A 24,621-nucleotide genomic window follows, 5' to 3' on the forward strand; every position below is an offset into this window, starting at 1 on the left:
GAAGAACACAGGTGATTACGGCAGTAAAGTAGAAACGCTGGGTGCACTGCACTGCTCTGATTTGAGACTCAGCCTTATCTGAGGAAGGGTTTAAAGTGCTGATAGTGAAGTTTGAACACTTTTATGGTGACTGACTGGTTATTTAAAGACATAGTACCTATATCCCAGGAGTTTCCTGTACCAGGACATTTTGTTTTTGCAGCACTTCATTAATTTCAGCTATTACACACTCTCAGAAAAAGGTACAAAAGCTGTCACTGGGCCAGTAGTATTATAAAAGGTACTACGGTAATATGTATGATTTAAGTACAGATATGTTCACATTAGGCAATATGTACCTTTTGGGGGGGAGGGGTTGGGGGGGTTAATTAGGAAAAAATGTATAAAAAGGTACCAACCAGTCACAGCTTTTTTTTTTTTCTAAAAGAGTGCACCAGCAACGATGTGCTTCATTATTTGTTTTTTATTTTCCTCAGTTGCCTTATAATTAAAGAACAGGCATTGTATTGCCTATATCATTATATTGCCTCTCCATGATGCAAAGTCCAGGCTGGTTTGTGTTGCTTTGTTTTTGGTGGACCAACATGACCTTTCTGGCCAAGACAGCTAATCAAGGAAGTCTTACTATTATTTAACAACTGTGCTGACTCCAAATACACATTATATCTCCCAAGACGTTTCCCTTTTATTTATGTGAAATAAAGAGAAACACATTTAAGTTTAAGAATAATGTAAAGTTTAATATATTTTATCAACATGAAATAAGCAAACAACAGTCTAAAGGAGAAAAAAATATAAAGTAAATAAGGCTGCTGACGCTGATGAGCCAGTTCCACATGAATGAATGAACTAATCTAGTCAAATAAACCTGCCATTGTATATTATACGTTTGCTTGGCTCCTTTACAAACTGCTTTTGTTTTCTCTTTTGTAAATCACTTTGGATACAAGTGTCTGCTAAATGCAAAAATGCCAAATAAACAGGTCAATTTGCTTTGTATAAAGTTCACAAAGAGTGGATGTTTATAAGTGACATAAAAGTGTCAACGGTTTATTTATTAAAAATGCTAACTTGGACTAAATTGTGCCAGTGTGGTGTACATTAACATTGAATTCACAAACTAAAGGATAAAATGTTTTGGAAATACAGTATTTGTAAGGGAATCAATTAAATGTTATCGATTAAATGTAACGTACCATGAGTAATAAAGGTTTATAATTAGGAAACTGCATTATAATATATTATACCTGTATATTATTTCATTATTTGCTCGACACAATTGCCTATTCAGACAAACACTGAAAATGTTTGCAGAATTAACAAATAACCATCGACTACCCATGACTTTGTGAACTTAACTTATCTAATACCGCTAAATGTACAAAAAAGAAAAAAAAAACATTAATATGTTGTACTTAAGATAACTTAAAGTCCTGAGATATCAATTATCACCATCGTTATTTAAACCCAAATACAAACTCATTTTGGCTGAAATCAGTCGTCATGTTAATTATATTTGGTATGTTTTAAAACTTAAACATAGTGTAAAAGCATTTCAGCAGCTCCAATCATACAGTTGATTTCACTTTAGAAATGCGAATACAAGGTGCCTTAGTAGTTGTGTTTAGGTTTATACTGTTTAACTTCATTGTTGTATCTCTATATTCATGTAGCAACGTGGTCCTGTGAGGCACGACATTTCGTTCCACTGTATGCCCCCACGTCCAGCGGAACGACAATAAAGCTAAACTTGAATTTGAACTTAAGTCTCAATAATTTATTTACTGACGTTCTGGCTTCTTATGGCAAGTTAAGCAGTGGATTCCACATAGCTGCCAGGAAAATGTCCCTTTACTCCATTGAGAAAGCCCTCACACCAGCCATCCTCATTCCTGCTGGTGAGGTAGATGATATCGCCCTCCAGAAACACCAGGTCACCTGGCTTGCCTGTGTTGTAGCTATATAGTGCCACCACTTGGTAGGAAAAAGAATTACAACGGAAAATCAGTACCCAAAGGTATTTTTGATATCTCATTTTCTGAATGTGTCATTACAAAATGATCAGTCTTAGATGCGGGGGACTACGGATGACAATTGGCTATATCCGGTACAATACATGAAATAGAAATTTTATGTTAAAAATTGTGCATGGTCCCTTTATGAATAAATAAATAAATAAAATGTCAATACAGTAATTTTCACAATGCAAATTCTTTACCTGAATGAGTTAACAAATGAGCCTACCTTTCTCCAAATAGTCGGCTGGTGCAGTTATGTCGTAATCAATGGGGGGAGGTAGAGGGGGCAATTCCTCAAAGTTGTCATAACTTTCTAGTGGTGGCGATGGGGGCGGAGCTGGAAGCTCAAGGTCTAAATGTGCATTGACACACAAAGTTAACATAAATGACAAAACTGGCAAAGTTCAAATGCACCATTATGATCATAAGTGTGTTTGAAGGAAATGTGGGTAATTTCCGTGCCACATCAAATAAAATTGTGATTTTTTTTCCCCCCATTTCAAACATATGGAAGCCCACACTGATCATCAAACAATAAAAACTATACCAACATATTTCTCATTTTATAAAATAGTAATAATAATTATTATTGCAGTTATTTCGAGATTCCATTTTTTGACACTAGAAATGACACACTTCACCTTTACAGTGATGATTCACCAAAGTCAACAAAAGTTTATCATTATGGCTTCAGAAGACTTGGAATATAACGCATCAAAACTATTTTATGTTCCTCTACTCCACTACAGCGTCCAAACATGTCTATTTTAATTTTTTTTTGTACAGTATATAATTTTTCCTTGTTTTAGATCTATTTTATAGGTCAGTCTTAAATTTGTTTGTTTTTTGTTTGTTTTTTTGCTGAATCTTTTCTATAGTTGGTTGAGCACCTGCTCTACAATTTTGGTAATAGTTTTGGTTAATTACAACAACAACGCTGTAGTGCATAAATTGCAAGGATTATTTTTATGATGCCTATTTGGTTGTTCTTTGTCCTTTTTGCAGCTTACATGTTTTTATGGGCATGATGGTGAGTCATGATGACAGTCATGACTTTTTTGGCAGAACTGTCCTTTTAAAATCACTCGACTCATTTGAGTTTTCAAAAGAGAGATCGAACTTGTGGAGGATGTAGATGGAGTGTCCTGTTGTGTGTAGGATGCCGTGATATGAGAAGTGATGTGCTGATGGGGAAGTGACAAATATAAAGGAAGAGAAGAACGTCAGACAGCAATTCACAGAGAGGCCTCACTTCCCCAGGTGCTCCAGGCGAGCAGGGATCCTGCACAATGGGCTGAAACAGGCCGAGCCAGAGGGGGCGGGTATGGAGGGGGCGGACTGACAGGTGTTTATCAAGAGAAGTGTGAGAGAACCAATTTAAGTTTTTTTTAAGGGCCAAACAATAAAAATGCAACTGCTAAACTAAATGGTCTTTGGAACGGTATGCATGGCTAAATAAGAACCTATTTTTGGTAAATGGTATCAATATATTTGATAAGGTGGCATTAACCAATCAGGTCTCAGGAAGGAGTGGGGCCTTGTGTGATTGAGCAGAAGGCAGAAAAAGCGAGCGCATGTACCGCAAGCGAGCGCTGGGGCCCATGCGGACCCTCAGAGACAGCGAGCGAGAGCTTGGAGGATGACATCGCACTTGTGACCGGCGAGAGTGTGAGGCTGAGTGAGAAGAGAAAGACAAGTGTGACATGTAGTGCAAAGAGTAAAAAAGCTCACAGAAATAATCTACAGCATCACCAAGATAAAGAGCATAGATAAACTGGCTGTAAAACAAAGCAAACATGTAATCATTCAAACAAGACACAAAGCATTCTACAAAACAAAATACCACCTTTAAACGTGCTTTTGTTTTGGCATTTTTGTACCTTGTACCTTCTCATCACACGGCGGAGGTGGTGGGGTTGGAAGATCAAGGCCATCAGGGACTGGTGGAGGAGGCATGTCTTCTGGCAGAGGAAACCCATTCTCCTCGGCCACTAGACACAAAAATATATACTTATTCAATTTTATTACTCTGTAGAATTTTCTATTTTAAACTATACTGTCAGTGGATTCTTTTTCTCTGACTTCACTTCAGAGTACAAATATGCTTACTGACTAGATTGTATTCTTACAACAAGCATGTATACTACAGAACATATATATTTGATTACATATTTATTTTTGTGGATAGTTTATAATATTTTCTTGTTTTAGTCTCATACATCATAACTTTTTTTAGTTGTTTAATGCATTCAAGTTGGGGTATGGGGTCTATATACCGTATTTTCCGGACTATAAGTCGCACTTTTTTTCATAGTTTGGCTGGTCCTGCGACTTATAGTAAGGTGCGACTTATTTATCAAAATTAATTTGACATGAACCAAGAGAAATTAACTAAAAATGAATCAAGAGAAAACATTACCGTCTACAGCCGCGAGCGGGCGCTCTATGCTGCTCAGTGCTCCTGTAGTCTACCACTAATAAACATAGAGCGCCCTCTCGCGGCTGTAGACGGTAATGTTTTCTCTTGGTTCTAAATAAATGCGACTTATAGTCCAGTGCGACTTATATATGTTTTTTTCCTCGTCATGACGTATTTTTGGACTGATGCGACTTATAGTCTAAAAAATACGGTATATAAATTAATACTTTTATTCAGCAAGGATGTATTCAATTGATCACAAAAGACTGTAAAGACATCTATAATATTATAAAAGATTTTTATTTCAAATAAATGCTGTTCTTTTTATATTAATCAAGGAATCCCGGGAAGAAAAAAAACGTAGCATGGTTTCTACAAAAATTAAAAATATTAAGATGCACTACTGTTAATATTGATAATACTAGCGAATGTTTCTTGAGCTGCAAATCAATAACTTGCCATGTTATAGGATGATGCTGAAATGTCATTCGGCACAAACTAACCTGTTTCGAAAGGAGGAGGTGGTGATGGAGGTGCTTCTGTCATCAGGCTGCTAAGCTCATGTGTATTCACCATAGGAGGAGGCGGGGGGAGGTTGCTACAATCAAGAGGAGGAGGTGGTGATGGAGGTGGTGTTGTCATCGGGCTGCTGGGCTCAGGTGTATTCACCATAGGAGGAGGCGGGGGGAGGTTAATACAATCAAGGGGAGGAGATGGTGGAGGTGGGGGTAGACCAGTCTCCTGTCCATGATCCTGTTCGCCCTCTGCCTCCATCAGTGGGATTGGAGGGGGTGGTCCTTCCTCCAGCAGCGAGCTGAAGATATCAACATCAGGGCTGGTGGGCCAGCTGGGCACTACAGGAGGCGGCACGGCTTTACTGCAGCCACAGGAGAAATCCAGTTAGGACAAGTGATAGAAATATCATGTTATGTTAGAATCCTGATCAGAAATGATAAAACACTTTCTGTGCTCTTACGCAATGGACTTGTCATTGAGTGAGGTAAGGGACGCTCCATGAGAGAGAGTGGGTGCCACAGGACACTGGACAGGCTCAGGTGGGCGGCTGCCTCGACTTAATCAACATACAGACACAGAAACACATACTGAGGTTTCTGAATTTCATGCAGAAAGCCACTTAGGACACTTTGCTCTAAAAAGACTAACTAAAGTTATCTCAATGCAGACTGTGTTGCTTTCAGACAGTGTAAAGAGGAAGTGGGTGGACCAAACTAAAATCACTTCCTGGAGAAAGGGCTTCTAGTTCAGAGGGAAGAGGAACAGAAGCCTGAGACATGGGGCTTATATGAGTTATATCTGATTTCATTCGTGCTTTTTTTTAACAAACATGGCATTTTTGGTGGAGGATCTAATCCAGGATAAAAAGAGATGTGATGACTTCATTAAAGTGAATCAAAGGGTGGCAGTGGTCATGTGGGTGGCAGGTGATGAATAAACAAAGGATGCACACTTGTGATCAAAAACAGTTAGATACTGCATAACAGAATGAAAACATGCAAATGTCTCGAGATATGTTTTTAAATGTAATCAGCATCACAGCACTCATGGCACAAGATGCTGAAAAAAATAGCTAGACACTAATCTGTGTAATGCTCACAAATTAGCACACATTAAAACAGATCAAACATGTTGTTTTATTCTTAACTAAAACTACTGAGAATCATTTTCATTAACTGAAATAAAATACAAATATTAAAAATGTTGCCTTCACAACTAACTCCAAATGACTATAGTCATATAGTACTAAAATGACTAAAACTAAAAAAATGAAAATGAAATAGAAATAAAAGCTCAATGAAAATATTTGTAAAAACTCACAATGACTGAAATAAAAACTGAAAATATGAAAAATACTTTATTATCTGATCATGATAGAAAAGAACACTGGTCCTGTGTGAACAGCTCTAGACGTACCTCCGGATGCTGGCGCTCCGTGTCATGGTAGCTGTTTTTGACTGCACCTGGTCAGAATCCTGAAAACATCACACAATTGCAGGTTAGTGTTTCCCAAATACAAGTAACTAAATTATAATATCAAAAAAAAAAAACAACAACACAATCCACAGACAAACTAAAGAGTAACCTCCCTGAGTGGGGTAACCTGTCTGAAAACATTTTCCATCATTAATTTTTAATACTTTTTAATGAAACTGGTAGCACAGAAATCACACTTTACAGTCAAACATAAAGTGAATGAATTTATATTTACATTACCAGAATTTTTCTAATGTTTTTGCAGGAAGTCTTTTATGCTCATCAAGGCTGCATTTATTTGGGCAAAATACAGTAAAAACTGTAATATTGTGAAATATTATTAACATTTAAAATCACTGTTTTCTATTTTAAGATATTTTCAAATGTAATTCATTCCCGTGATGCAAAGCTGCATTTTCAGCATCATTACTCCAGTCTTCAGTGTCACATGATCTTCAGAAATCATTCTGATATGCAAGAAACATCCCTCATTATTATCAAAGCTATTATCAGTTATGTGAGAGATTATCAATTAAAAAGAGTGTAGAGTATACATTTCTTAAAAACGTACACTGGCGTAGTGTATATAATCAACATTTTACATGAAAATCTACCTTCTACAAGTATATCAATCAAAAATGTGTTCGCTTGCGAGTACACGCAATGCCAAGTCGAGTCACCTTTATTTATATCGCGCTTTTAACAATACAGATTGTGACAAAGAAACTGAAAAGCATTAAAAGGCAAAATAATGCAAAGCAGTTCATCATTGAATTCAATGATGTCATCATCCAGCTCAGTTCAGTTTAAATAGGATCTGTGCAGTCAAGTCGACGATATCGCTGGAAATAAAGTGCAATGTGTTAAGTCTTGGTGTGTGTGTGCTACGTGATAGACTTAATATAAAATGTGTGCTTGAACAGTCTTCTGTGGCTTTGTGCTGATCTGTCCGCAAGTGCATTCCTGTGAAATTCTTCAAGATTTGTGTTTATTTGTCTGCTTACTGCTATATGAACCTAGCAGAGTGTCAATGAACTTGCTAAACTTGGGTAACACCATTTAATGAGTAGCTGCTTTTCCCACACTACTTAGTGGCTGGTAGCCAGCCAAATGTGTGCGCTTGTGTGTGTGTGTGTGTGTGTGTGTGTGTGTGTGTGTGTGTGTATTTGAGGGAAAAGGAGTGTAGAGGAGGCAGGAAAAGACAGTGATCTGAATGTGTGCGCACTGTTAACTGATATCAGACTAACTGCTATATAACATAATGCGGCCAAGTAAGATATTGATCTAACAAAAGAAACAAACATTGAATGATACTTTTTACCATTCTGCCTTTTATTTCAAACTTTTTGTGAAGTGAAGAAATTAAAAGTTACACGATGAAAGCTAAAAAGTTATTTCTTAAAATTGTAAAATTTGAATTGTTAATCCAGAGGTATAGCAGGCATGCAATTTCTGTGAAAACAATGGCAAATAAATCCAATCTAGTTGGACTGAATGTTTGAATAATACAAAAATGCACGAGTATTTAATTGGGAAAGCACTGTTGACTAGCGCCTCACTGTATACCTTTGGCACCACAATCTGGAGAACGGACCATGCTTTGTACCGACTTCATGAAATTATATGTGTGCTCACCTTCATGCCATGGCCAACTGAGTCCAGGCTAGAGAAAGAGATGGGTGTGCGGGAGTACTTGAGCGGGGCTTCTTTATTTTTTGTTGGGAAGACAATCTTATGACTGCGTGGAATCCTCTTGACAATGGTTAAAGCGCCGATCTCTCTGCGGGCCACCTTCTCCCTGTGCATGTCCACTGTCTGTAGAAAAGTACAGATATTGGGAGGAAAATGCCTCCTGCAAATCTCTAAAGCAATTTTTGATATTAAAATTTATAAATATTCCCAATCTACATGCCACACTGTCAGCACTCATAAAAGAGAGATGATAAACCTGCTTCCTGTCTTTGCAACATTCTATAGTAAAATATTTGTTTTATTATATTGCAGGGCTGTATTTGTTTTTCAGGTAACACAGAGCTAAAGTAGTTCTACGTAGTCATTTATTTTTTTAACAATGACTGAAAAGTTATTGTTTTTAATAAATGATTAACATTAAACATATTTAAAATTGAATTGAACTAATATTAAATGTAAAATGCTTACATGTATTTTATTAACCATGTTTTAGTTCACAATGAAGTTAGCTAATAATATGCATTCTAAAAACAAGAGTGCTATAAAGCAACCACAAGCATAATCTGGTATTTAAATCCACCACAACACAAAGCTCATAGCCGTTTATGTTGTTCCAATGGAATCAACTTCCTCTGTAAAAGTTGAGTATGTCATGTAGGAGGAACTGATGCTGTTCAGCCTTGCTAAGACATTAGACACTTCCTGAAACGCCAGTATGGTGTTCCTCTGTGAGCCCTCCAATACAGTGAGAAGGATCACTATTATTTCAAGCCTGCTTGTTACAGTTCTTCTTGGGATCTGCTTTTGCCCTGCCTCAGGTGACCTGGTTATAGGCAGGCTGGGCACGGAGCATGCAGGAGGTTTAATTATGCACTCAATACTTAGTTGGGGCTCTTTTTGTATGAATTACTGCTTCAGTGTGGCGTGGCATGGAGTCGATCAGCCTGTGGCACTGCCGAGGCATTATTGAAGCCCAGGTTGCTTTGATAGTGGCCTTCAGCTCCTCTGCATTGTTTGTCAGATGTTACTTATCTTCCTCTTCTTCTCTGTGAGGTTCAGGTCAGGTGAGTTTGCGGACCAATCAAGCACAGTAATATCATGGTCAGCCTCTTCAGTCTTCCTCCAGACTCCAGACCTTGATTTTCAAATGAAATGCTAAATGTACTTTCATCTGAAAAGAGTAATGTGTGGACCAATGAGCAACAGTCCAGTTCTTTTTCTCATTACCCCAGGTGAAATGATTCTGACATTTCTTTCTGGTTCAGGAGTGGTTTGGTTCTAGGAATGTGACAGCTGTAGCCCTTTTCCTGAAGACGTGTGACGTGAAAAGTGTGGTGACTCTTGATGCCCTGACTCTGGCTACAGTCCACTTCTTGTGAAGCTCTCCCAAGTTCTTAAATCGGCTTTTCCTGACAATCTTCTCAAGGCTGTGCTCATCCCTGTTGCTTGTGCAACTTATCCTACAACACTTAATTCTTCCAGTCAACTTTCTATGAATATATTTTGATACAGCACTCAGCAATGACCTTCTGTGGCTTGTGGAGGGTGTTGATGATTGTCTTCTGGACAACTGTTAAGTCAGTAGTCTTTCTTATAATTGTGGTTGCATGTTCTAAACTAGCCCAGGAGGAACCCAGTATGTATACGCTAAATGAATCAAACTAATCAAGCTCAAAATGGAATATTCTAATTTTTTTGAGATAGTAAATTTTTTATTTGCCTTAGCTGTAAGTCATAACCATCAGAATTAAAACAATAGCAAAAGAAACTATTGTAATACTTTAGTTTGTGTGCAATGAATCTATAATATAAGAGAGTTTGCTTTTTTGAATTAATTAAAAAAAAAGTTTTTTAAGGGTTAAGTTTAAGGTTTTTTTCTTTTTTTTCTTTAAGAAATCTTTTTTTTTATTTGGTGGTGATGTACAGTAAAATTTTAATTAATTTTGCTTCAATTACTAATGGAAATAAGGAACCAGCACATTAAAAACCTGCTAAATTCAGTTTATCTGAAGGGCAACACCCATTTTTCATGAAATGAAAGACGACATTGTGGAGCCGGCAAAGTTTCACAAGTCTACATGATAAGACTGAACTACTTTAATTAAAATGGCTGTGTTGTGGTTATATGATCGAAATAACAAAGATATTTTAAGTATCTAAAAAAATCTGACTGCATATTCCAGTTTCCCTTCAAGACAAAGAGGATTGGGGCTGTTACCTGTCCGATTTGGTTGATGGAGGACTCTATCTTGTGGAGCTGCAGGGTCTGTGCATCCAGAAGCTTGAGCACATTGGTGGCCATAGAACTAATCTGATAGGCCACGCTAGCCAAAGACTGAGTAGTGAAGGCCTTGGTCTCCTCCAGGGCTTTGGTGGTGTCATTTCCAGACTGCAGAATTAAAAAAATTCTTTAATTAAACCGTTAAACACAGATGACATATGAAAGCATGTTTCAACCAACTTCATCGTAATGTACATTAATAATAGCCGTCATGGTGTTGCATGTAGGCCTAATATATGCCCTTAACTTCCTGCAGCAAGAGGAAAAGGGAACAAACTGTTTGTGTACAAGTACACAAGCGTTTTTGTTGCTACAGACAGTCATCTTCATTTGTTATTCGTCTTCTATTGTTTTTATACTGTGCCAGTGATATTAACTACTTTAAGGCTTAAATTTATTCCTCAAGCAAACCTTTTAGAATTTTCATTAAGACATCAATTAACTTTACTAAGCAATTTCTGTTGTTTAGTCTGGTGACAGGTGATTTCTGGTTTAGCGGTTTTTCTGGGGAGCATGCAACGTTAGAAAGAAAAAAAAAAACCTTCACCTCACACAAGGCTCGGGTCACACACTGTCTTTAATGTAACGAAGACAGTCTTGCTTTATCTTCTCACTTGTGTGTCTTTCTTCCTGAATGCTGTATTGAACATAGCAGCACGAGTGTGAGGTGAGATTAAACTGTGAGTTCCGCTGTTACAGTCGGTTTAATCTGTAGTTTTACAAAGTCAGTAAGAGTGCAGCTACTGGGACTCCAAACACCCCTAAGGACAATAAACCCCCTAAACCGTGTGGCATGTGCCTTTAATAACACATATACGAGTATGCTACTGTTTGCATAATGACTGTAAAAACTGATTTCTGCATAGACCTGTTTACGTGGAAAAACTATAGAAAAGCAGCGCAGTGCAAATGCAAAAAAGGCATTTTTTTTTTATTTTTTTTTACAATTCACAGACGTACCACTCAAGTATACTACTACATAACTCAGTTTTTGTTTAGTAAATTACACGTCTCATAATTGCCCTACCGGTCTCAGACTGGATCTGTGTGTGGGATGTGAAGCTGCGCGAGCTCGTGTGGTAAGTGTCTTACCTGCAGGTAGTTGCTCTCGCAGTAGTCCGCTACTTTGTATAAATTGCTGTAGTTTTCTAAAAGTACGTTGCGAGCAGAAGGAGCCTCCTCCAGTATTTTAGTAACTTCTTCGGAGTAGTTTTGATCCTTCATTGCGCGCTGGAATGACAGACCGTTCAAGATCAACTCCGGAGAGCTCCGTGCGACAGCAGACTACTGATATCTGTCAGTCAGATTCAGATCCCATCCGCCACTGCCTTCCTCTGTCAGCAGACTGAAGTTCTGTTTTGATGCTGCAAGCACATATCTGATCATGTGGAATCGAGAACATATTCCCATTTACATTTAAACCTGCATTAAATAAGAAGCCAGACTGAATAGTTTTAAAACATGAAAGAATAATAGACATAATACTTAAATTGTTTTAAAAACACTTGGTCCCGATAAGCGGTGAAACCACGCCCTCTAGCGATTGGATCGATTGTGAACGAGTGTCTATAAACGTGAAGCGACTTTTATTTAGGGCAGAAAATAAACAGAAGCAAGCAATTAAATGAGCTAAAACAACAAAAAAAAATCAAGATGTTTATTATTTCAATTACAATACTTTTTTTTCTTTGAAGAACCAGGATTCCCCAGGATATATGACATTTTAAAAGAGTGATTTCTACATTTGGAAAAAATTATATAAATGAATAAAATCTTCAAACAAATACATTTAAATCTTTAAATAATTAAGTTTCTAGTTATTCCAAGCTCTATAAAATATTTCAAAATATTCAAAAAGATTTTATTAAAAATATAACATTCAGGTTTTAAGTCTTCTTGAATTCTAACATTAAATATACAGAAACTATGAATGATGAATGCTCATAGATTAAAATGAAGAGAGCATTATTGTGGAAACAATAATGGGCAAAATAATATTCCTATTCAAGTAGGTGTGCTGACTATACATTTTATATGAACAAAATGATAAACGTACCACTTTTGTTTTGTCCCCATTTTTCATGAGCTGAACACAAAGATCTATGTACACAAAAGGTCTACCTCTCTCAAATATTTTTCACAAATCTGCCTAAATCTGTGTTAGTGATCACTTCTCTTTTGCCAGCATAATCCATCCATCTCACAGTTGTGGCATATCAAGATGCTGATTAGACAGCAGGATTATTGCACAGTTGTGCCTTAGGCTGGCCACAATAAAAGACCACTCAAAAAATGTGCTTAGAAAGTCTTAGATCTTTGAGTTAAACTCATGAAAAATGGGGGCAAAAACAAGTGTCGCGTTTATAATTTCGTTCAGTTATTTATATATATATATATATATATATATGTCATAACATATACAATAAAAAAAAAACTGTATAATATGTAATGCTTATTCTATTGTAATGCTTATTGCATACTTTACCTTCACTGTACAATATATTATATGCTTCTCTTTTTTCTTCAAAATGTATTTCATCATGATCATTTAAATGTTTTCACAAAAGAAAAATACTGTGATTACCACTGTCATTCTATCTGTTAAAGAACAAAAACATTTTAAAGATTAAAAAAATTATAATTCAGAAAATTAAGCAGAATATTTATTCGATTTCACCTTGCACTTCACAGTAAATGTGCATCAGTACAAGTACAGCAAATTCAAGTTCTGTGAATGTCTGCAGATGCATCTTCCTTGCTTATCTGCCAAATAAATCTGACTACCACAGGGAGGAGAACATGGCATAAATGCCAGCATAGCAAGCATCATTTGCAGCTCATAGACACTCTGTGCCAAAATTTGACACAAACGCCTCATAGGAATAAAAAAAAAATAGAGGAGAAATAGAAATGGGAGCCTTTGTCTTCCAGCCGTACAGGTCTGAAGTGTTGGTGGGGACCAGTGTCAATGAAGACAAGACGTCTTATCCGGACCCTCCATAAACGGAGAATGGTAAGGCGGCACTAAGCCTTCATCTCTGGTCACAGTGTACTGCGGTTTGGCGCAAGGACAGGTCAAGACTAGATCAGAGTCTGTGGGGTGATTGTGGAAGTGGATGGTGTCACCTGAAGATCAATCATCAGACTCAAGGAACTTCAACAAAGCTCGTCTCTCTGGAGATGTTGTCAGTTTTGGAGGACAATGGTTGTGACATTTCCTCACCACAAGTTTGGCTCCATAGCTACCACCTGAAAGAACAAACTGTTGGGGAAATGCTGAGGAACCACAGGGAGCCACTGTGTCTGAAATGCTTTTGACGTAACAAAATCCTCCATGCATCTCGTCCTCCTGGGCATCACAGTGGTCACATTTAGACTGTAGCTGGTGAAAACCTGAAACTTTTCAGTTTTTATACTGGTGGGTTCTGCTTCTTGTACACGAGTTCTCTGTTTGATGTTCCAGGGAAATAAAACTTGACGGACCTCCTGGACATCAACATCATAGCCATAGAAGAATTCACCACAGGCTCTGCCACAAATATAGTGCCAAGAGTCAACTTTTTGCACCCTGAAGATGAGAAGACTAAATAAACGGAGGAAAAAGCGACTGCACATATCCGACCATCTCCCAACTTTGTATGATTCCTCCACCTTAGTGCCTTCAAAGTTAGTGAGAACTTTGGGGTTTAAGGAGTCAAATTACTTTTTATAGTACCACATTACTGAAAGAGTCTGCTCTGGTTTACAGTGACAAGGGAGTTCAATGGTCATAGCAGTGTCTAAAGAAATGTAGGACAGGCCATAGCAAAGATGTCCTCCTTACCTTCTGGATTCTCATTGGATGAAGGTAACAGGCAGATGGCCCCCCCAAAAATGGCCAGAACAATAGAATTTTTACTTTTATTTTAATATGAACTATTTTTGGATGCCATATTTTCCCATTAATGCTTTCAGTTTTGCGGTTATGTCAGTCTCATCCTCCTCCACATGTGTCAGACTGGCCTCACAACCCATTGAAGTGTCAGAAGAATCACCTACTGCAACTTAAAAATCACATGAATCACTTCTCCCCCACGTCGTTCCAAACCCGTAAAAGCTTTGACTCTGGAACACAGTAAAGATATTTTGGATGAAAACCGAGGGGCTTGTGACCGTCCCAAAGACTGCCAAGTAAAATACACAGTCATGGTCCAGAAAAGCATGAAAAGCATAATCAGAATAGTCCGTCTGCCCTCAGTGATTCAACCATAACGTTATGAAGTGATGACAATACTTTGCATGCACATAAAACAAAAATAACTTTAAAAAAAATTCTCAAAAAAAAAAAAGTCATCCAAAATATCAGTGTTCCAATGATGAATGAAGCTTTAAGATGTTTGGAATGACATGGGGGTATGGGATTAATGACAATTTTCATTTTGGGGTGGAGTATCCCTTTAAACTGCTTCTAAAATGTGAATACACATTCAAAATTTTGCAGTTTTAACTTTCCAGTGTCAAGACAAAATCCCCTGGAAATCAACAGACAGTGACGCATGTAAACTTTTTCCTGGATTTTATTGAAAAACAAGCCACATTTGAGCTCAGGCAATACTACCAGCATTGGAAGCTATCCTGGGCCACAGGTCTGCGCATTCCTTAGCGACGGGGCCTGTGATACCTGAGCCTATGAAAGGAAACAAAAACAATTCAGCACTGCGCCGGAGCAAAATTCAGATCATTAAGTTAGTGACAAATTTCAAGAAGAGATGCAAAATGTTCCATCACTGATTGAGACTTAACAGCACATGGCGACTGCCATCTCACCCATAAGCAATGGGATTTATTATTCCTTCATTGACGACTTACCCAGCCACTGAGCAGACAAAGCAAGTGCTTAAAGAAGGATACCAAAGATGATCTTCGATTTATAACTCACCTTTCATTTCTCCTTTGTTATTCACTATGACCCCAGCATTGTCTTCAAAGTATAGAAAAACACCATCTTTTCGTCGATACGACTTCCGCTGTCGTATCACCACTGCAGGATGCACTAGATTAAAAAGGAAAAGTTGTATAAGCATATATACACTTGACCTTGAGGTCGGATCAGCAATACTCCGACATCTCTATGCTAAAGCCTGTTATTTGCATTCAAAACCAGCTTAAAGCTCAGGGTAAAGATGAAAGAATAACTGAGGCTCTGCGAACACTTACCCTTTTTCCTGAGCTCTGGCTTCCCTTTCTTCACTGTGGCCATGACCATGTCGCCCACACCAGCGGCAGGGAGCCTGTTCAGTCGACCCTTGATGCCTTTGACTGATATGATGTACAGGTTCTTGGCACCTAAGTGAGAGAAGTGTCACAGTTGAAGTCAATAACTGAGCGAAGACCAACTCCGTACATTTAAGGCTGGTCCAAATACCATTTTTTGAGCTTCGAAGCTTTGGTAGTAATCAACACAGAATATTCAAAGCTTCGGAGGGAGGGGGCTGAACATATTGTAATACCACGTCTAAACCGGACGCTGCGCCGCTACAAAATATAACCCATCACGCGGTCTACACTGGATGCGGTGACAAATTCCCCACAGTAAACTGCTGCTGCATGCCATTTACAACATACTGACAAATTGTAAATGATCAACGGTTGCTCTGTCGCGTCTAGTGTAGACAGACTTTAGCTGTTGTGGCATGACATGAAAACTGTTGTGTCCGGTGTAGACACCATGTAATAAAGGCAGGAACCTCGGTCTGTCTGCTTGCATTTTTATTGTCGAGAACAGTTCATCAAGTGGCGGGTGTGTTGCTGCGGACCTAAAAGAGTGCAGCGTCTCATTTTGGTGCAATATGGACACGCAACATGTTCAGAATGAATAAACTACAGAAAAGTGCGAGTCAGAAGCAGCGTGCCTCACGCGGGCAGGGCTTATATGCTCCAAGAACGGACACTGCCCTAGTGATACAAAAAAAAAAAAAAAAAAGAGCCTGTAAGAAAAACCCTTTTAATATAGACAAATTAAGTGCACTTTTATCTTGTGTAAAATTACAGATTAACATGGTGGATAGCAGCTTGTTTTTTTTTAGGGACACACTGGTTGACCGGCCATGGTTTTTCCAGAATTGGGGACTACATAGTAATCATTTGCTATCATGTCATTGTGTGAAATCTGTGCACAGGACACGGGCAGCACTGGAAGTGCAGAGCTACATGTCGGAGCTACAGATAGCAGGAAGCAAACAGCCGCTGGTGTACGAATTTTCTCAGACTGTAGCTGAAGATTCATTGTTAATCGCTCCATTGTGAAAATTTCGTTTCACAGTTCCCAGCCAATCATTAATTTCTGGTGTTTCAGGTTGCAACCATTTTCTGGTTATAACCTTTTTGCAAGCTACCAACATAATTCTCATTAAGTATTCATCAGATTTGTCTTCTGATTTAAGACCAAAGTATAGAGTTAAATTAACTAAATTGGATGGGTTCCATGAAAATACTCTATACTCTTATGGATTTCCTGCCAATATTTCTGAACTTTAGGGCATTCCCAGAATATATGGCTATGGTTGGCTTGATTTGAGCCACACAATCTCCAGCAGGTTGCATTTTTGCTTTGACTAATTGGATATCTGAATTAAAAAAAAAAAAAAAAAAAAAAAAAAAAAAAAACACACTATAAAGCACGACCATTTTTCTTTCTGCCTTTCACAGATAACCGCAATTATATTACAGCATTAAAAATAGCTTAAAGTTACTTAAACACTTACATAAACTGGGAGGTCTAACCAATACAGAAAGCTTAAAAAAAAAAAAAAGTGTCAACTAAAAGATTTTTTGCATGGAGGAAACACACATCTGTAAAAGCGCCCGAAAGACAAGCCATTACGCCAATGCATCTGCTTGAAACTTAAAATTACGTTTTATGTTTTGGGCAGCTTGGATTACACTTCCTGCATGAGCACATTCGGTTTCTGCCAATATTTGTAGATTTTGTCCATAGGAATGCATTATTCAGTGCTGTAATTTGATGCAACCAGCAGTTTGAGTTCACTTTGGGCATCGTTCACTGTCATCAATGATTTTCATTTTCGATAATATACAATTTTATCGATTAGTTGTTGCGTCCCTAATGCCAACCCACCGAACGAATATTCTGGTCAAGTCCCAAGTATGCTTAAAATTAGATCAACTGACATACAAGTCTGCTAACCCTCAGCTGGGTCATCAAAACAAGCTTAAGTTTGTTCCATCACTGATTGAGATTTAACAGCACATGGCGACTGCCATCTCACCCATAAGCAATGGGATTTATTATTCCTTCATTGACGACTCACCCAGCCACTGAGCAGACAAAGCAAGTGCTTTTTAGAAGGATAACAAGCTCAAATACTGGCAGATCTCATACCTGTGTTGTCAGCGCAGTTGATGACCGCTCCCACTGGGAGACCCAGGGAAATACGGAACTTGGCTCCCGATGACCCACCACGTCCTAAACAGGAGGACAAATGCATTAAGCTTTTATAATGGTAGGGTAAAACAACCAAAAGATACTGGTCACATTTTCGGTTTGCTTAGCTAGACAGTAAGTGACTCCATTCATTTGTAACTGATTGACTCTGGCTACAACAGAGACTTTCAAGTTGTCATCAGATGCCCATTTCCCACAAGTTCATATGATACTTTTAAGGTCTTCATGAAGAGTATATAACATACTTTGGTTAATTTCTCAGTGGTAGTGTAAAAACACCCTTTTTACCTCGTCTAAATCAGCTGGGTGGAGTTTTATCATAGGGTAGATTTGTACACACATTTGTTCAAACACGTAAAAGTGAATTTAGCATCAGATGAACCCTTTAAATACCACCTATAAAATAAATTAAATAAAATAAAAGACAAGCGGTCTAACGTTACATAAGCAAACAACCGTTGTGTCATTAACACTGCAAAGTCTCAAGTCACTTACATTAAATCGATTTTAAAAATTATATCACAAAGAAAATATTTGGTAAATATTTCTTCAGTGATAGAGACATTAGTTACGGTTCACGTTCACTGCCATCAAAAAGACCCAACAATAGTAGTGGCCAAGGTCGTTATTCTGCATAAAAGCCAGTATTTTCCACAAAAATAAATAAAGTGCTCATTTTAGGGTGAACGGTTACTTTAGGTCGGCTAATGTCTACTCGCTAACGATTTGCCTCAGAGTTACAGTAAATTAGTGAACTGACATTTGCTTCTCGCCACCACTCCGATTCCACTCGATACAGGGATTACAGTATTTCTGATGAAAATAATACATCAGAATCTATTAGGCCAACAGTTTGTTTGCCTGGTCTATACCAGCTAAATTAAACTCAAATATGTGCATTACACCGGTAAATCACTACTCGCGACAATCCAGCAGTCTAACTTACCTGCTTCGTTGCATGTTGTCAGTCCAAAACTCGCACGTCTAACGCTTATAAAAGTTACATTGCTTGTTATACATGCCAGTTAAAGCCATTCTGTGTTCCAAAACCTGCTTCCGCACAACACATTTTGAGTATCCAGTGTTAAATCATCATACTACTGGCTCCAGGAGCCCGAGTCTGCGGACTTTGTAAACATGGCTTCTCTCGCTAGGGGCAAATAACTAATAATATCCAAGATATTCTTGACAACTGGCGTCAATATATTGATAATATAAGTTCTCCATGATCAATTAAACCCATGCATTCCTTTACGGAGCTTCAGTGGATCTCATTTTAAAGATGATTAAGGATTTTCACATGGGTCTCTTACCTCTCTTAGACATTGTCACCGAAAGGGAAAGAGGACGAGAGCGAAAGGAATGCTGGGAAATAATCGTGCGCGCACCACAGCTCTCGCAGTATCCGGCGCATACTTCAACGCCATCATCCGGGCACCTACACTCAGTGCGGCATATTTATGCCTCGCTAATGTATTTTAATCACGTGTGGGGAATTATAACCGCTAATAATAGAATTATAGGTTTAAAATGTAACGTCCAGAATGTAGAAAATACATTGCAGATATACTGTGACGTGTGAGTCTGACACATTGAGAAGGTTCATCAGATTTTGCTACTTGTGCAGCTCATTCAACGATTAATCTGCGCATAAAAGGTGTATTAAATTGCAAAATACTGCAATTTAACTGGGGCCATTAGGACTGCCTATGCATAGGGCCCGGGATCTTGTACATATATATATATATATATATATATATGTGTGTGTGTGTGTGTGTGTGTGTGTGTGTGTGTGTGTGTGCAATATTTACATGCATTTCGTAAATGAGCTGTGTTAAAATTTGTAATTGTTAAAATCAACAAAACATATGCAAAGAAACACTTGTTGAAATAATAAAATAATAAAACAAGCACAAAATACTCAAACCTGAGATGATTTTAATACTATACAGTTATATGTTTCCATTTGACCAGCCCTTTGAAAATGAGTGTTTCTTATTGCATGCTCCACTTCCCATCTAAACAATCAAATATGTAATCATCATTATGGGGAACAACATTTTACTGTTGATGTCTAATACAATATGACAGTGTGTACATTTATTTGTTGGAATTAACACTGAACTTGTTAATTAACACATAATATTGGACATGGAATAAATAATTTAAACATCAAACAATATTCAATACTTGCAAAAAATGCAATGTGCCCATTAACAACATGCTACAAGAATGAGATGGAAAAATGGGAAATCATTTTGTTTAAATACAATGTTTCATATTTAAATATGCAGTATAACTGCATCTTAGTAAGAAGTAAACAACATGTAATACAGAAATATACACATATTTACAATACCATTCAAAAGTTTGGGGTCAGTAAGATTTTTTTAGGCTGAATTCATTTGATCACAAAGCAGTAATAATGTGAGTTTAAAATAGTTAGCTTTATATTTTAACATATTTTAAAAAGTAGTTTATTCCTGTGACACAAAGCTGAATTTTCAGCAGCCATTACTCCAGTCTTCAGTGTCACTTTGGAAATTGTTCTTTGCTGATTTGGTGCTCAATAAATCCTGATACGTTTAGCCTATTTGATTTTTTTTTATTTGATTTTTTTTATTTTTTATTACATAGTACGTCTTTTATGTCACTTTTGGTCAATTTAATGCGACCTTACTGCATAGAAGTATTTATTTTATATCTTACTGCCCCCTAATTTCTGACCATGTATACCATGTATAATAGTGGAAGATTTCAGTAGTGCATGTTGCTTCTCAGTGGGTTTCCGATCTGGGTCAGGAAGGGAGGGGCTGGTGAGGTTGGCTAAAGAGGTTAGCATTGGCAGTTATCCCAGCGCAGGTTGTGTTTACCCTGGGAACAGACACCTGCATGGTGCTCTGCATCCCCTCCTGCCTGTCAGGAGAGCTGGTGCCAGGCATACTTCCCTTCATGGGATGGCATCCAGCCTGGGCGAGAACACTCTCTCTCTCTTCTCCTTCTCTTTCTCCTGCTCCTCCATCTGTTTGGATGTGTTGTCGGAGTCAGTGGCTTCATTGTCTGCTCGTTGGTTTTCCTCACAGGTAGCATGAGGGTGCGTCTGCCACGTTCCATCCTGGTAGGTGCAGAAACACACCGTCCGCTCATCAATCTCAACACGTTCTCCAGCTGAGATCACGCGATTGCCAGCAAAGCAGTTGGGCCCTATGAAAAAGAAACAAGAGCACGAAGCTCAGTATTTGGTTAAAATCATAGCTTCTAGCCCTCCCAAAAAAGAAAATTCTGTCATCATTTACTCACCCTAATGATATTCCAAACCTGTATGACTTTCTATGTTCTGAGGAAAACAAAATAAGTTTTTGTTCATGTATTAAAAGTCAGTGCGGTCCAAAAAATATTACTTTTTACAAATATCTTCTTTTGTGTTCTCCAGAATAAATGAAGTCATGCAGGTTTGGAACAACACAAGGGTGAGTAAATTATGACATTCATTATTTTGGGTGAATTAAGCCTCTACTCACTGTTATATATATATATATATATATATATATATATATATATATATATATATATATATATATATATATATATATATATATATATATATATATATATATATATATATATATATATATATATATATATATATATTAATTTTTTTTTTTGAAATCTATACACATTGATTACCAATTTTTATATAAACATTACATACATAAACTATCACACACAATCTGTCCACCTCCAGCCTTCTGTTGTCAGGGATGGCCCATTGCCCCATGGTGCCTGTGCCATCTCAGCATGCCATGAACTAGTTCCTATTTATAGACGGCATGGTAGTAAGCAATCCATCGAACAATTCCATTGCATCATTCTTTTTCCATGACATCACCATGAACCATGGAGTAATCAAGAAAAAAATCAATCAAAAACAAGAGGTCCACATCATGAATGTAACTTCCTCATTGATCCTCAAAACAGAACCTTACATGCATGCCTCTCAAAACACAAATAGGTCTTGACAGATGCATGTGATGCAGATGCAAGTGTTTGTTAAAACATTACGTATACAGTAGTAATGACATTGAACGGGACAGACATGAATGTGAAGTGTTGCATGTGTAAAAACTCTCACCACTTTTGCACACAGGACAGCAATGGTTGGGTTCGTATACAGGATTCACACAATGCAATGCAGGGCAGCCGGATATGGTGCAGTAAACTTCTCGGTTGACTTCACACCGGCAACGCTCACAGGGTGACAACTGTTTAAAACAGGAACAAAGAATCACTCATTATACAATTTATTACTGACATATTGATGATTGATAGTCCAGGGAAAACTACTATACTGTCAGATAATAGTAACAGGAAATTGCACCCAAACATATCAACTACTCTGAATAAATTAATCTGAAATAATTTCTTCATACCGTGTAAATATTTTTCCGGTTGTGTACAGAAAAAAGCTGGGGCAGCATCCTTTCAAAAGGTACTAATATGTACTTTTAAAGTACTAATATGTTACAAATTAAGTACTTATTTAGGGGTAAATAAAATGACCTTTTAGATTTTTTTTTTTTAAAAAAAGGGTATTTCTCTAGTGTCTGAAGAGTGCAGCCTGTTTTGTGCCATACTCTGTATTGTTATCCCACAAACATTAGTTAATTGACTAATGCTAAACAAAACACAGATATTAGATACTTATCATGCATATTTTATGATGTCCCAATTTGAAACCTTTCATTCCCTGAAAAGTGAGCAGTGTTGTGTAAAACAAAAGAAAACAATGCAAAAGGTCATCATTAGGCCTACCTATTAGAATCTCCGTAATAAACCTTAACGTTAGTGGAAAACAAATCAAAACGAAACATTATTATCATCATTAATATCCATGCAGACCAATATATTATTTTTTTGCCTAAGAACTTCAGAAGACTCACCCTAAATTCCTCCAGCATTCTGTACGTTTTGCCCCCGTACACACAAACTTTACTGACCGCTTCACACACGGGACAGCAGGACTTGTATGTGATGCGCGTGCATCTCGGGTGTATACGCGGGCATTTGGGTCTGATACACACGGGTCCATCCTCTGTGCAGGTGCAGGGACACGCTGTGGAGCTCGGATAATAAACCTCTCCGATGCTATAGACAAAACCTTGATCGTCGATACAGAACTTGCCACGATAGTCTCCGAATTCGTATTCCAGCTCGGATTTTGAAGAATACTCTGATGCGCTTTGCAGAACGAAGCACTGGAGTGCAAATGAGATGCAAAGGACGAGAGATCGCATCCTTACCGGCAGTTTGTTGTGGTCTGGATTGTCATCATGCGCGTGGGGCAGTGCATGAACATATGTCCATGTTGCCCAATGACATAGACAAGAGAAAATGACCCTCCTCTGAATGTCACCATCAGTACTGTACAAACAAACTGTATTATGTTAATGACTTTAATAAGAAAACGTTTTCTTCGCATTTACTTGTTACATTAGGAATAGCATGTTCTTGTGTTAAACTTTTAGAACAATTCTAATCTTTTAAAAAATATTTTAACATGTTTTTAACGTTTTCAAAACTACTCCTAATGACTTTTCCCTTAAAATAATATGGAAGTGGAGCATGGATGCACCTAGCCTGAGATACATAAGTGTAGAGCTGCACAGAAACGTGCAGATCTACCAGGAAAGATTGTTTTCATCAATAAATTAGACAACTTTTACTCCTTTTTCGCCATCTGCTGGTCAAATGACTGAAATGCAGCACAGTTGAAGGATCATAATGATCCAATTTCCATATCTGTACATTTTATGTAGCTTTGGCATGCTTGTATTTTAAGACATGTAAAATAAACAAACTATCCAAGACTTGCAAGTTACAACCACACAATTTAGTGATCTATACCTGAAATTACATTGATTCTGAGAGCTATTGACTTCTGAAATGAATCGAATTATTTTAAACAACCATGTCTTGCTTGGCTCACAGTGGAAAGTAACTCCATCAAAAAGTTACACTGTAACGGCCAATAACTACGCTGACAGAGCACTCTTTACTATCTGTGTCAGTCGTGACATTGTTCTGTCCATTGGTCTGCTTGCTTGCTTTTTTTGAGAGCCACCATACATTTTCACAGAGGGGGGTTTGTGAGTTTATGAAAAGATGATGAAATTATATAAAACAGTAAAAATAAAATGAATAAATAATTTATTAAAATAAAAACAACAATAATAAAAAAATACATCCCAAGACTAACACTTAGTAATAACTTTAAATATAAGGGGGTGCTTCAAACATTTTTTAGCTTAAATGGGTTCAGCGGAACCCTCTCGATTACAGTCCAATTGCTGCTATTCTTGACTTTAAATTCAGGCTCAATACATTTTTATATTTTTACTTTTGTTCAATTTACTTGTGTCACATTTCTGACCTACAATGAAGCCAAGATCTAATCATTAAACATACTTATATATATATATATATATATATATATATATATATATATATATATGTATAGTTGTATAAAAAATTAAAAGAGTTGTATAATAAATTAAAAGAAAGTTGAATTCAAAAAGATTAGAAAGGTAGTTAGATTATTTATTTTTGCCAAAGTGATTTTAACAATCTTGCCTACTTAGACCTAATTATATCAGATAAACAAATGATAATTAAATACTACCTGAAAGGGGTGAAATAGCGTCGCCCTGCTTTCGTTTCTACCAGAGCCATATCTCTATATGGCTCTGGTTTCTACAAAGTTAGCGTCACTCAGATT

At 37.4% G+C, this 24,621-nt stretch overlaps 3 protein-coding genes and 1 pseudogene across 3 annotated transcripts; all 4 read right to left on the reverse strand.

The window, feature by feature from the left end:
* Nucleotides 1–719: 719 nt before the first annotated feature.
* Nucleotides 720–11,751, reverse strand: LOC127950452 (abl interactor 2-like). The gene is made up of 9 exons (XM_052547520.1): nt 11,495–11,751; nt 10,340–10,510; nt 8,065–8,244; nt 6,370–6,428; nt 5,414–5,509; nt 4,941–5,314; nt 3,899–4,009; nt 2,245–2,370; nt 720–1,974 (listed from the first exon to the last, which is right to left on the reverse strand). Exons 1-9 carry the CDS (start codon nt 11,624–11,626, stop codon nt 1,811–1,813), a joined length of 1,413 nt encoding a protein of 470 aa, XP_052403480.1. The 5' UTR covers nt 11,627–11,751; the 3' UTR covers nt 720–1,810.
* Nucleotides 11,752–12,813: 1,062 nt separating this feature from the next.
* On the reverse strand, nt 12,814–14,805 carry LOC127950471 (Ig-like V-type domain-containing protein FAM187A; annotated as a pseudogene).
* Nucleotides 14,806–14,942: 137 nt separating this feature from the next.
* On the reverse strand, nt 14,943–19,271 carry LOC127950480 (60S ribosomal protein L23). Its single transcript, XM_052547564.1, has 5 exons — nt 19,160–19,271; nt 17,784–17,867; nt 15,599–15,727; nt 15,321–15,434; nt 14,943–15,068 (listed from the first exon to the last, which is right to left on the reverse strand). Exons 1-5 carry the CDS (start codon nt 19,170–19,172, stop codon nt 14,986–14,988), a joined length of 423 nt encoding a protein of 140 aa, XP_052403524.1. The 5' UTR covers nt 19,173–19,271; the 3' UTR covers nt 14,943–14,985.
* A 498-nt stretch (nt 19,272–19,769) lies between these two features.
* On the reverse strand, nt 19,770–24,011 carry LOC127950485 (brorin-like). Its single transcript, XM_052547576.1, has 3 exons — nt 22,787–24,011; nt 21,979–22,108; nt 19,770–21,050 (listed from the first exon to the last, which is right to left on the reverse strand). Exons 1-3 carry the CDS (start codon nt 23,138–23,140, stop codon nt 20,797–20,799), a joined length of 738 nt encoding a protein of 245 aa, XP_052403536.1. The 5' UTR covers nt 23,141–24,011; the 3' UTR covers nt 19,770–20,796.
* Between the last annotated feature and the right edge of the window lie 610 nt (nt 24,012–24,621).

Source organism: Carassius gibelio, chromosome A3, assembly GCF_023724105.1.
Source record: "Carassius gibelio isolate Cgi1373 ecotype wild population from Czech Republic chromosome A3, carGib1.2-hapl.c, whole genome shotgun sequence".
In the NCBI taxonomy this organism is placed as follows: domain Eukaryota; kingdom Metazoa; phylum Chordata; class Actinopteri; order Cypriniformes; family Cyprinidae; genus Carassius; species Carassius gibelio.